At 38.6% G+C, this 12,888-nt stretch overlaps 3 protein-coding genes across 4 annotated transcripts; 1 reads left to right on the top strand and 2 right to left on the bottom strand.

Moving 5' to 3' along the window:
• Positions 1-26: 26 nt before the first annotated feature.
• LOC111484283 (trihelix transcription factor ASR3-like) lies at positions 27-2,202 on the top strand. The gene is made up of 4 exons (XM_023130820.1): positions 27-782; positions 1,404-1,661; positions 1,756-1,970; positions 2,068-2,202. The coding sequence occupies exons 1-4, from the start codon at positions 128-130 to the stop codon at positions 2,092-2,094; spliced, it is 1,155 nt and encodes a 384-aa protein (XP_022986588.1). The 5' UTR covers positions 27-127; the 3' UTR covers positions 2,095-2,202.
• Positions 2,203-3,327: 1,125 nt separating this feature from the next.
• Positions 3,328-7,420, bottom strand: LOC111478153 (zinc finger CCCH domain-containing protein 17). Of its 2 annotated transcripts, XM_023122296.1 has the most exons (4): positions 7,147-7,420; positions 6,845-7,065; positions 5,760-5,870; positions 3,328-5,600 (listed from the first exon to the last, which is right to left on the bottom strand). In XM_023122296.1, the coding sequence occupies exons 2-4, from the start codon at positions 6,980-6,982 to the stop codon at positions 3,696-3,698; spliced, it is 2,154 nt and encodes a 717-aa protein (XP_022978064.1). In that variant the 5' UTR covers positions 6,983-7,065; positions 7,147-7,420; the 3' UTR covers positions 3,328-3,695. The 2 variants fall into 2 exon arrangements, with proteins under 2 accessions (XP_022978064.1, XP_022978055.1); XM_023122287.1 differs by having other exon boundaries at positions 6,845-7,420.
• Positions 7,421-8,221: 801 nt separating this feature from the next.
• On the bottom strand, positions 8,222-12,884 carry LOC111477491. The gene is made up of 6 exons (XM_023121422.1): positions 12,483-12,884; positions 12,173-12,311; positions 11,036-11,647; positions 9,506-9,998; positions 9,212-9,293; positions 8,222-8,587 (listed from the first exon to the last, which is right to left on the bottom strand). The coding sequence occupies exons 1-6, from the start codon at positions 12,510-12,512 to the stop codon at positions 8,384-8,386; spliced, it is 1,560 nt and encodes a 519-aa protein (XP_022977190.1). The 5' UTR covers positions 12,513-12,884; the 3' UTR covers positions 8,222-8,383.
• Positions 12,885-12,888: the final 4 nt, after the last annotated feature.

Below are 12,888 nucleotides of genomic sequence, written 5' to 3'. Positions count from 1 at the left end.
AAAATAAGCAATAAAATTAATAGTATTAAGACAGAGAGAAAGAGAGAGAAAAGCTATGTCTACTTCTTTTCTCTCTACTTCTCTCTTTTTTCTCTATCCATTCCTGAGTCTCTGAGATGCCAAAGCCATGTCGGAGCCTCCGACGACATCAACGGAGCCACCGCAGCAGCATCAGCATCAGCATCAGCATGAGCAGCAGAAACATCCCCACCATCTCCTACATTTACCCCTAATCCACTGCGGCGCATCCACGGGCACCACTGCCCGAATCAACGCTGCAGCAGCAACCTCACCCTCGACAGTAATAGTCCGAGAGTACCGCAAAGGGAACTGGAGTCTCCAAGAGACGATGATTCTGATAACCGCGAAAAAGCTGGACGAGGAACGGCGGAACAAGGCGGAACAAGGAACGGCCAGAAAGGGCAGCGAGCTGCGGTGGAAGTGGGTGGAAAACTACTGCTGGAGCCAGGGGTGCCAGCGGAGCCAAAATCAGTGCAACGACAAGTGGGATAACCTACTCCGCGACTACAAAAAAGTTCGGGAGCACGAATCCCGCGCGTGTGATCAATCCCAAATTCCGTCTTACTGGAAAATGGAAAAGCATGAGCGTAAGGACAACAATCTTCCTTCTAACATGGCCTTTGAGGTGTATCAGGCCTTAAACGACGTGGTTCAGAGGAAGCTCAGAGGTGTGTCTGTTGCTGTTGTTGCTGGCCCTCCGCCTCCTCCTTCCCCCACCGAGGGCGAGGCTGCGGCGGGGACTAGTTCCCCGGCGGCTTCAGGTGAGTGTGTTTTTGTTTGTGTGTGTGTGGGGTACTATTAAATTTGATTTTATTATATTATTTTCGGCCTGGACCTTTCATTTATTGTTTCTAAATTTGATTTTATTATATTATATATATTTACTTGGAAGAAATTTGAAAGAGAGAGAGAGAGAGAGAGTTAATAGTGTGGGTCAAAGTTGCAGGGTTTGACTCTGCCACAATTTTGAATAGGACCCTCCTTCCTCCTTTTCATTTCGTTATTCGCTTTCTAATCCTCTACGGACACCTCTACCATCTGCAGATGGGGCCTCCAAATCTTATCCCTCCGATTACGTTGGGTGATACAGTCATCCATATGAATTTAATATAGAGGGATTAATTTTGCAATCACAATTAATACAAATCTAAGCATGCAATCCCATAATTAAATATTACGTCCTTTCTATTTTCTTTTTATTCACTTTTATTGTTTACTTACTAATTTTGTCTACTTCTTCTTCTTCTTTTTAAAATCTCTTTATTTTACCGCTTCTTTAAAATTTATGGATGGATATATTTACCAAATGCAGATTCTTGAGCTTTATGTATATATATATATATAGTTGAAATTTGATTGTATGTATATATATATATATATAGAGTCGTCGTCGTCGTCAGGGAGGGAGTGGGGGCAGAAGAAAGAGAAGCGGGAGAGAAAGAGGAGAAGAGTGGGAAGAAGCATCGAAAGAAGCGCGTCGGCGGTGGCTCAAACGCTGCGGACCTGCGAGGAGCAGAGGGAGATCCGACACCAACAACTGATGGAGATTAAGAAACAGCGCCTTCAAATCCAAGAAGCCCGCAACCACATTCAGGGTCAAGGCATCGCCGACCTCGTGGCCGCGGTTGCCAACCTCTCCGGTACATGTGTATATATATATATAAATAAATAAATAAATAAAAAGAAAGGAATTAGGGTTTATGTTGACTTGGTCGGGGAATGTTGTGAGTGTAGGCATAAACAATAGAAGTAGAAGAAGAAGATCAGAAGAGTATGAATGTTTATACAGTGGAGAAGAGGTGAGAAGGTTGAAAGAACAAAACGAGGCAATGCAGGCTGAGCTTTCGAGCGTCAAGACTGAGCTTTCTCAACTCCGAGACCAAATGCCCTCTCTCGTGCGAACCGTGATGCACAATGTGATGCACAACATCCCTCCTCCTCCTTCCATGGTACTCTCTCCCTCTCCCTCTCTACGCATCCATCCATATTATTCTAAATAATATATATAATATTGACTGTATCTTCTGTTCATCTTTGTTTGTGTAGGACCCAGGTGGAGATGCTTACAAATAATTGGTTATTAATTCATTCACAAAATTACTACAATTCATCATTGTTTCATATCATATGGAGTTTAATGAATTTGTAAAACTTGTTTAATATATTTTATTTTTATTATTATTCCCCATACACAACCACAACCAACGCTGAGCATCCAAAGTACCACGGACTAAATATGAGAGGGATCACAGTGTGTTTTCGGCAGTCTGTCAGAACGAATGGTCAAACCTTGTGAATTCCATTTTCACCACATTTACCCCTGCCCCTCCCCACCATGTTCTGCCCTCCACCTGACACTTCCGCCTTTTCTTTCTTTCTTTCTTTCTTTTTTTTTTTTTGCATCACACAAACAAACACCATCACCTTTTTCAGGGCTTATTATTTTCCCTTTCTCAAATGACCCTTTTACCCCTTTTCCCTTCTCTTTTCTTTTCTTTTTCTTTTCTTTTCTTTTCTTTTCTTCTCACCGCCCATTCGAACGCTTTCGTTTCTTTTCCTCCCAATTTATCGTTTCCCAAAATATCGGCAAAACGGGGTAATGGTAATGAGTAATAACCCTTTTTTATATTTGTTTTTATATGTAAGCTTATTTATCCAAGTCATAGTGATCAAATCTAGAGGTCTTTTTTTACTTAGCTTTGAGAAGTCTGTGGTCACTTGTACCTTCATTTCAGTTATCTAACATTTGTATTAAAAATATCTACCTACCAGCATAATCCACTACTACTATTTTCACGGATGAATCTCTCTTCTAATAAGTCACAGAAGTAGTGCAGAAGTAGTGTAGTGCATAATACAGATGTTTCACTCTAGATTTGATCATAAAATATATATATTCAGTTATGTACGAAGATTGAAATAGGGAAGAAATAAAAACATATAGTTATGCGCCTAAGATCTCACCATCCAAACTCTCTCGAAAAGACACTGATCGAGCCATTTAAAGGATTATGTTAAATACCAATGAATTAGGGTTAGTATTTTTTAACCATGATTTGAGAAATATCTAAATTTTGTTTTTAACCATGAATTGTTTTTTTTTTCTTTTTCTTTTTTTGTTTTTATCACTTACTACGTTGTAATATTTTTTTGTTCTTGCTTTAGAAACTGAGTTTTCTTTGTAACCTGTCTTGTGTATACACCTGTTTTTTGGTCTTCCAAGTTTCATCTACTCCCTTAGGAGGAAAGCAGAGCATTTATTGCTTTTGATTCTTGTTTATACCCAAGAGGATCACGGGAAGTTGATGTTGAAAGGTGCACAAGAATAACAATTTTCTTATTCAACTTTCTACTCTTACACCATTCACTCTCGCCAACTGCAACATATTTTAACTTCGTTTCGACTGGTGAGCACAACTACATGCCTCAAGCATAACCAACATCTCCCATTCAAATCAGGGTTGTTAAAATATAATTAAAGCAGGAAAATAAATCAAGTAAAAAGACGGTTCTCTTCCAATTAATACAAGAGGAGTGTCCAATAATTGATGGTTCAGAAGATTATTCATGGCAGCCACCAACATGTGCTCAATCTTGAACTGACCATGCAAGTCCTCAGAAACAAAATGTTCATAGCAAAGAGCATGAGTGATCTGCGCTGCTCATGATCGTGATCATGACATGACACCAATTTTTTTGGCAAAGTCATCTCCATCTTCGTCGTCCATGTATTCTTCTTCAGGATTTATGTTCTCACCTTCTTCGTAATTGTATTCCCCGTATTCGACTTGCTCGTACTTGTATTCACAATCTCTCTGATCATCTCCTTCATATTCATGATCCTCCTCCAGTGTTTCATCGTAAGCTTCAATCTCGTGGTCATCAGTTGAATGCATAGGCTGAGAAGAAGGGTGATGAGTTACATCAATATTTTCCTCCTCTAGCCCAAAAGCTTCAGCTGGAGAGGACTTGGTTCCTTCAAGACTGTTCGATTCTTGCTTGGCCGTTGATGATAGACCACTTTGCTTCAAGAGGGGAGTAGTGGAGCGTTCAATTGATCTGACACAGCGTTCTCTTTCATCATTATTCGCAGGAGGGTCAACATCAGATTTAACTTGTCTCTTCTTTTTAAGAATCTCACCAAGAGACTTTGGTCCCTCAAACGAAAGTTCACCTCCAGATTGTTCATTATCTGAGCCTTTTCTTTTGCCAAGGGTTCGCTGCTCCTTAGAACCCACATGCTTGTCTTTCAGCGCAGCCAGACTTTTTGGAGCAGCAAAGTCCGACGTTCCATCCATCCTATCCCTTCTAGAACTAAGACCAATGAAATTTCTACCCTCATTGTTATAATCTTCTTCCAGTCTGCCTTTCATTTCATCTCTGTTGCTTCCCTCATGAGACAAGGACTGTGACCTTCCAGGTAGCAATCTTCCCCAGGGTCTACCCCGGTTTAAATCTCTTTCTGGCTGCAAATTGCTATTCCTAACTGGAGACGGTATCCTTGGGAGCTTTATCCTACCTCGGAGACGGTTACTCGTGGAGTTCTCTTGAGAGGGGTGAGAATCTCTCCTAGGAGCGTGATAGTTTCGCTCTTCAGGGTGACCAGCAGTATGCTCATTATTGATCACAGATCTCAAACCATTTCCCCTTCTCTGCTTGTTTAAACGATGACGTAAATCCATAGTCTGAATATGTTCTGGACTGTTAGATTTTGGGAGAAGTCTCTTATCCATCTGCGCTGACCCCATCGAAAGCTTCTCAGATGAGGACCTATGCCGATCCCAACCATACTTCCCTTGCCTACTGTCATAGTCATAGTCAATTACATTGTTATAAACATCATGATCAACATCAGAAATCATCTTATAATCAGAAGAATGACCAATTTCATAGTCATTCATAGAAATCATATTTGTTCCCTCGTGACCTCTTGTTCTCCCGTACTGTTCTTCACTTTCATAATAACCAGAGCCTCTCAGCTCATCATCAACAAGAACATCAAAACCTGGAGAGGTCTCTCTCAAAAACTCATCAGCATCCTTACCATTCTGTAACCCATAATCATCTATTACATGACTCGGTTGCAGTCGACTGGCCCTACTTAATGAGCTTTCATTTAAAACAGGAAGAGAATTTGTAGTCTTGTACCTTGAACCATCATCAGCCACTTCTGCAGGTGGTCCACTCTTCTCATTGACATTACCAACGTTTGACGGCACAGCTTCATCTTTTGTTGCAAGCTTAAGAGGTGCCCCATCAATTGACTTCGAAAAATCTGCTCGAGGTATCTTCTGTTCTTGACCGCTTCTCAGGGTACCACCAGAAATTTTCTTGACACTCGGTGGCTTGCCAGTTTGCGCATTTGCTGTTGCCTGAGGGACTTTGTTCATTGGAACAGGAGAAGGCCCATGCAAGAATGCACATCGATCTCCTTTAAGACACAAACCCTTCTGGAAGAAAATGCAGGGGACTCCTTGTTTACTAGAATTGACAGGAGTGGATGGAATTGCTGAAGTTTGGGAAGGAATCTGAGAACTCGAATTTGTTGAATGAGGTGTTCCTATCAAGCCATCAAGAGGCTAAAAGAAAACCGTAACAAGAAAGATAGGAAGATGAAAATCACTAAAATTGGGTTTGGAAGAAAAAGAAAAAAAAAGTAACTAGTTCCATTTGAAATTATAAACACGGATTTAATTAGAAACATAAACAGTTGCTACAAGCAAATGTATAGAACTTACTGGATGTCGGAATGAACATTTTGGATTCAAGCAGTTACCATTCAACCAGAACCAGCAATCCCTAGGATTGACCCGGGCATATTCACTATGGCGATACTCGCATTCACTCCCCTGTTGGAAATCACATAGAAAGATATTACGGACACAATTCAACATCAATGATAAATATAATTGTATCCACAGTGTATTTTCAACAAACATCAATTGTCTTGATTGTGGGATATAGTGTTATCAAAGGATTTCCTGCGATTCTTTCTAATACTACGTGAATGCCAAATAACTGTCTTGAATAATAGGACATAACCAAATTAAGTTTAGGAAGAGGAACCTATTAGTTATAAAAGTATATTGAAACATATTAGATTCTTTTTTTATACTCATGGTTGTTTATAACCCTACAACACAAATCAGATGTTTCCAATTGAGGATTTACAAAAATGTAACTCAAGGGGAAAAGGTAGGAAAAAAATCCAATGAGTTCGAATCCTCGAGAAGTGATGAAATATGTATGTGTATTTACAAGGATATTAAAAACTACTATGTATACCTAACCAGGACTTAAAAAGTGGTCAATTAACATCTCGATCCGGTATTAAATACCAAGAATTTGCAAACTTAAGTTGGGACACATGATAAATTTGAGGAAATATTCTACAACAATCATACCTTACATTTAAATTCCATGCATTCAGTTACAAGCTACAAGATCATACATCTACACATACACGTGACAATCAAGAACAAACAGTTTTCCTCCCAAAGTTACACAATGACGTTAAGTGGCTAACAACGCCACAATTTGACCCTAAGTTAAGGAGAACTATGAAGCTCCAGAAGCTAACATAGGAATTACAGTAAGTCCCTAGTGACTTGGGTGAAATACACATCAAATGCATTCAAAAAGGACTTCTAAGTGAACTAGCTAAATTTCCACAACCTAATCCTCACTAGCCAACTCTCAGGATCTTAACCTACACAGATCTCATTCAAAGAAAAAAAGAAAGAGCAAACGCAACCAAAAAATTCAAAGATAGAAGGGCAAAAGAGGGTCGAATCAAGCAAAATCAGAGTAAAAGAAAAGAAACCTTTTTACAAGTCAAAGGTGAAGCAAGAAAGTAAACACAGTCGGTGTTCCTCTTAACGGCCTCCTCGTCGGCAGCCGATAGGGGTTGAGGTAGAGATTGCTGTTGCTGCTCAAGAACTTGAGGTCCGCCTCCTAACATACCGATCGAAAAGAAAAAAAAAGACCCCACAATACCGCTTCGCTCACAGATCCAAGAATACCCCAAAAATCCCAATAGCGATTCTGATCCAAAAGAACGACCAGCAAACGAAATCAGAAACAAAAGAGCCAACTGAGAAAGCGATGGAATGGCGAGAATTATACCAAAAAAAGGAAAAACTAAGCTGAAGCTCGAAGGAAAGTATTGTCAGCGAAGATTAAGAGGAGATATAGTGAAAAAAAAGGAATCTGAAGGAGAAATCCATAAGGGAAGAGAAGATGTAAACGGTGGTGGAGGAAGATGGTGAAGGATATGAAGAAGAGCAGCGAGTATCTTAGAGAATTTGGGGAAAAGGCAAAATCCCTAATTCAAGAAGGAAAGGGCAAAGAGAATGGCTGAGATGCAATTCAAGGCTCTCTATGTGTGCATGTGCGCCATTTTATGTGTTAAAATCCTGTTTTCTTTTGGATTCCTAGATATTTATAATAAAAATAATTTTGAAAACAAATTTTATTTTTACATGTATATTATTTTTTAAAAATATAAATGACAAATTTGTGTGAATATTTAATTCATACTGGACAATCTTACCCTCTAATAATTTATAACTATTTTTCCTTAATTTCATATAAATTAACTTAAAATCTTAAAAAAAATGGAGAGAAAAGGTTTAATGTTTAATTGACATCATTATTGATTTAAGATCTTAGTATACAAATATAAATGATTTTTTTTCTAAATTCATTTCACTTGAATAATTGTATTTATTTAATTTTGAATTTTTGATACTAATAAATATTCAAGTATTTTTTCTTCTATCTTCACTTCCACAAATTTGTTACACTTAAACTTTAATTAATGTAAAATCTTACCCTAGTTCATAATTTAATTTAGTTTTGGAGATTGTGAATTTACTTTCACAAATCTTACACAAGCTTTGCAATAAATTTACAAGTATTTGTCAATCGTTCGTGACTTATTTTAATCTAGAGCTTGTAAGGGAGGTTGGTGGGAAATCATGTCAAAATATATAAGATCTATTCGTTGAAGGTCATATCATGCATTGGATTAATAGTTAGATTATCAATCCGAAACAAATTCAAAATACTTTCATAATTTCTCTCATTCATCCAATGAGACAAAACTATGAATCACAAAACTATGAATCACATGGTAACAAACCTCCGAAATGATTTTTCATATTTTTGGCATCTCTTTGAAAACATAAAAGTGATGATGTACAAAATATGAAGCAGCCCATATCTTTTCTTCTATAAGCGCATATAGAAACTAAACAAACCATGCAATAACCGGAATTTGTATACAGTATGGACAGTACATAGACAAATAGTGAGAAAAAGAAGAGGGAAAAAAAAAAAAAAAAAAAAAAACTCTCAATTTTTAAGAGCAACAATAACAGCAGGAAAATAAAGAAGGGATGCGACCAGTTTGGCGAATATAATCTGCTTGCTGCTCAGCTATTGTAGCTTGGCGGTTTCTCTTGACCTCTGCTGCTGCTAGCTTTTCTTCAGCTTTGTGTCTAACTGCTGCTAGTTTGTTCATCAGCTTATCGTGCGCCTGTCCTCTCATCCTCTCTATTTTAACCTGCATAACCCCAAGTACTAATTCAATGCATAATTTCATTATCAAAAGATTGACTTGATATTTGAGTTTCTTGGCTGGAGATTTTCCAACGTTAATCATGGATGAGTATACGTGACTTATTATGGGAGTTCAACTATTCATGGTATTACAGAAGTATTTCTACAACGGAATACTCGTGCTTTCCACTCCCCCTAGACACGAGCCAAAACCAAAACTTGCTTCTCCTCGCCATTCGTAATGTCTATAAACATGCTTACTTACATCATAACTAACTTACCACATGAAGGCACGACTCTTAACGAATACTCAAATAGGCTCAAACACTGACCTTATGAGGAGTAAACGGTTGGAATTTGAACATCAATGCTTTGACCGCTAAGCTACCTTATGTTGGCCTTTATATGTAAACATTTGAAAAGAAAGAACATTTGACCAACCAAAACCCAATAAAAAGTTAGCCTGAGTTAAAATGTTGATAAGGCGAACTCATTCTCCAAATTTCCTTTTACTCTTTTCTCACATATCCCAATGCCACTGGATCCAGGAGGTTAACAACTCACTGAAAACTCAACAGCTAAAACATATAATGTCATTCAAGAATAGCATCAAGTAGTATGCACAAACCTCAACTCTCCTCATCTCAGCTTCTGTTTTCGCTTTCTGATGATTTTCCCATGCTTGAATTTTCATTTCTTCACGTTTGAACCTGATGAATTTTCACCATCATTAGTTTTTGTAACCAATGGACCCAATACTTTTCCATGCCAAAGTATAGTACTTAAGATCTGAATAGGGATATGGATTGGAATGGGAACAAAAACAAGACTGAAACTACCAAACTTTAGGAGTTCTTTGTTTTTATTTTTATTTTTATTTTATTTTTCTGAAAGCGCTCGGTAAAATGATAGAAAAGATTACCTAGCCATATACTTGGCTTTCTCAGCATCCTCCCATGCTGCAGCTCGTGTTTCTATCACACTTTTAGCTGGTCGTTCGGTTGCAAAAGTTTTAAGTGACGTTGAAGCATCTTTATCCTCCTCCTCCTTGCTAGCCCATGCAGCAATGTTCAGTTTCCCCAATTGTGTGCCGAGAACCATTATCTCTCTTCTAGTTTTTAATTGTATCTCCTTCTCAGATAACTCCTTCTCAGTATCTACACGGTCATTAGCTGCAGTGGTCAGAGATGAGATTGGTGCACCTCTCCCAGGAGTTGATGGTCGAGAAGAATTTGGACTACGCATTGGTGTTGTTGCTCTCACAGGAGTTCCAGTCCTAGAAGGTTCTTGACTTGCGATAGGTGTCATCTCTGTACCCATATCTCTCATCGAGACAGAACGAGCAGTTGTGGGAGGAGGAATAAATGTAGTTGCAGTCTGAATGGCCAAAGATGAATCATGTTGGCTAAGGCTAACTGCAAAACATGTACAGAACAAACAAAAAAAAGGTGAAATCCAATTTTACTTTTCAGTTTTTTTTTTTTTTTTTCCCTTTCTTTCTGCAAAGGGATTCACATTAAAGATCACATGAAACAGCTATAAATCAGCATGATCAAAATCAGAGTTCAAATAATTATTTTCCAGTGGATGCCATGTCTTGTAAGAAAAATTATCGGTAACTACAATGGGCAGGGGATGAAGAAAAACAAGTTCCATAGTTCATGTTTTCTTCAAATAAAATTATTTTACACTAGTTTCAAAATGAGTTTACAATCCAACATTTCATAGAAGTGAAAGCAATATAGGCATTGTTGAAGCCGCACTTGAGGTTATAAAACAGCTACTTTTCAAAACTACTTTATCAATGACTGCGAACAAATAATTTCATAAGAAATAGAACTCAACCTCGGTAGCCAACTGGTGTTTGTCTTATTAATCACAAAAAACAATGACAAAGGATGAAGCAGAGTATGTCTCAAAAAGAAATTAATCATTCAGAAATGTTCCACCTTCTCAATCTCCCAAGTTCAAACACAGACTACTATTCTTCAGATTCATTAAAGTACATAAACTTACAAGCAGACCAAGAGAAGGTACATGAGAGGAGTTCAAAATGATCAATCTGTAACTACAAATTCAGTAGAGCAGAGAAATAGATAGCCAAAATATTGCGGATAAAACTACCAAATGTAAAGAAACAACTACAAGTTCATTTTTGGGTACTCATTTCCAACTTCGAAGTCCAAGAATTAGAGTACGAACATATTTGAAAGCCTTCCTAGCATTTCCTAATTTAAGTTGGTGATTCATAATTTATTCTGCAAAATAGTCCCGAAAGCAGATAGATAATTTAACAATAAAGGCCAAATATTGTAAAAGTTCTGGAAACCTTTAATCTATAAATATGAGAGTTAACAAATAAATCTTTAACGGTCATTTCCTGGTTAGACTAATAAGATAACAGTTAAGAATACTGTAAGACCAAAATTTATTAAGAACTACATCTTCTTACTTGCTGACTCTCCAACAGAGTTCTCAATCATCAACATAGGCTTGCCATGTGTATCTGCTACTGTGTATGGATTAGCATCCCAAGTAACAAACTTCTGGGCAACACTACCAAAGTTAGCTTCACTATCAATCTGCTTTGTATCTGGTTCTTCAAAAGCAGCCACTTTTCGATCTGGAACTTCAACCACGATCTTCAGAGATGGTTGACGATTCCCAAGACCAATACCTAATTTTCGTGATCCAAAAAGATGTCCAGCCTGCATCTGAGATTGCCCGGTTTTGGGTCTATTTGAGGTAGGGCTTGCAATCCATTTCTGAGCATCATCCCATTTGGATGGTGCTGGCTTAGAGAAGGGCCCCAGGGTAACTCGTGTGGACCTCTCTGACTTCTGGAACTCAAAGGTTGAAGTGAGCAGAGTGGAACCATCCTGTCCACTATCATAATCTAGAGAAGGCTCGTCCTGCATCCTAAGTCGTGAATTATGAGTGTTGTCCTTCAACCTGTGCTCATTAATCATCTCCGAGTCCAGTGAATCAGCCTTTTTTGAAGTCGAGCATTCTGGAAGGACACTGACCACATCCACATCTTTGCAAATATCAGATCCGCTAGTGCCTATTAAAAACATCTCAACTTCAATAAAACAGGATACTCACTCACTGTAAAATTCAGAAGTTCAGTTTAAATCATGTGCATTTCACTTATAAACTATATATCCTTGTAAATAGCACCTCAAGAAGCAACAACGTAAAGAAGTACAAAAGATCAAGCCTTTTCTCTTAGTGAAGCATATCTCTAGGAATGACATCTGAACATTGAAAATGGGAGCATAATGCATCATTTTGTCTGGAATAGACATGAGTTAACAGGAACTTGTTAGCTAAAAGATATATGGAAACATGGGAAATATTACGCCCTCTTTAACGGTACTTCAGAGACACTAAGTTTCCTTATTACACTCAATGATTCTGGATAAGCGTTACACAGAGAGAGTAGGGCTTACCTAACGGCCCTCTATGGGGTCTTTAGTACTTCTACCTCTTATGGAAGCTTTAATTTCCATTTTTTTTCTATTTGGAGCCTTCAGAGCATCCAATCCGTTCGAGGGTCAAAATGAAACTCTTAACATTTTCAGCTTACCAGCTTCATCGATCGGCAAAGGTTGAGATCTCAAGTCGTAAGTGGATCCAAGCTCTTCCTCCTCTTCCTTCCTCTTTTTCTCCAACCCAAGCAGCATATTCCTAAGCTTCCCGGGCGAAAACCCCCCTCCACCGGCAGCCTGCCGAAAATGAAGTCAGCAGATAACAACACATGACAACACAAGCATAAAAGAAAACGAACATGAAAATACAAATCAATTCCTCGGTAACTCTGCATCGTCCCCTCATGATGGGTCATGGAAATACAGGCAGCGAGAAGAGAGAGAAACAAAAGAGAACGAAGCAAAAACCTGAGGCTTCTGGATCCTCTCGTAGTCCATGAAATGAATTCGCCGTCTGGGATTAGGAGAAGGAGAAGAAACGAAGGGATTTCGAGCAATGCTACAAGCCTTCGCGCAAAGGCGAGTTCAGAAGAGTGGGTTGTGGAGGGAATTAATGGGTGGAGATTGAGATTCCATGGTCAAAGCTCAGAAAGAGGAAGAGGAAGAAGAGGAAGAGGAAGAGGAGTGAAGGGAAGTTCCATCACTTCCGCTATGAGAGTGAGAGACAAGGCAACAAGCATGTGTATGTGTGTGTGTGTGTGTGCACTGCTTCAATTCATCTGTACACTGAACCCGTTCTCTGCCTCTGCATCTCCAGCTATTTCGTCTTCTTCTACTAAGACCATGGAAAAGGACCTTTATTCTCTTTCTCCTT

Source organism: Cucurbita maxima, unplaced genomic scaffold (assembly GCF_002738345.1).
Source record: "Cucurbita maxima cultivar Rimu unplaced genomic scaffold, Cmax_1.0 Cma_Scf00001, whole genome shotgun sequence".
NCBI lineage: Eukaryota > Viridiplantae > Streptophyta > Magnoliopsida > Cucurbitales > Cucurbitaceae > Cucurbita > Cucurbita maxima.
Note: the sequence above shows the minus strand (reverse complement) of the source record. Positions and strands in the feature narration are given on the sequence as shown.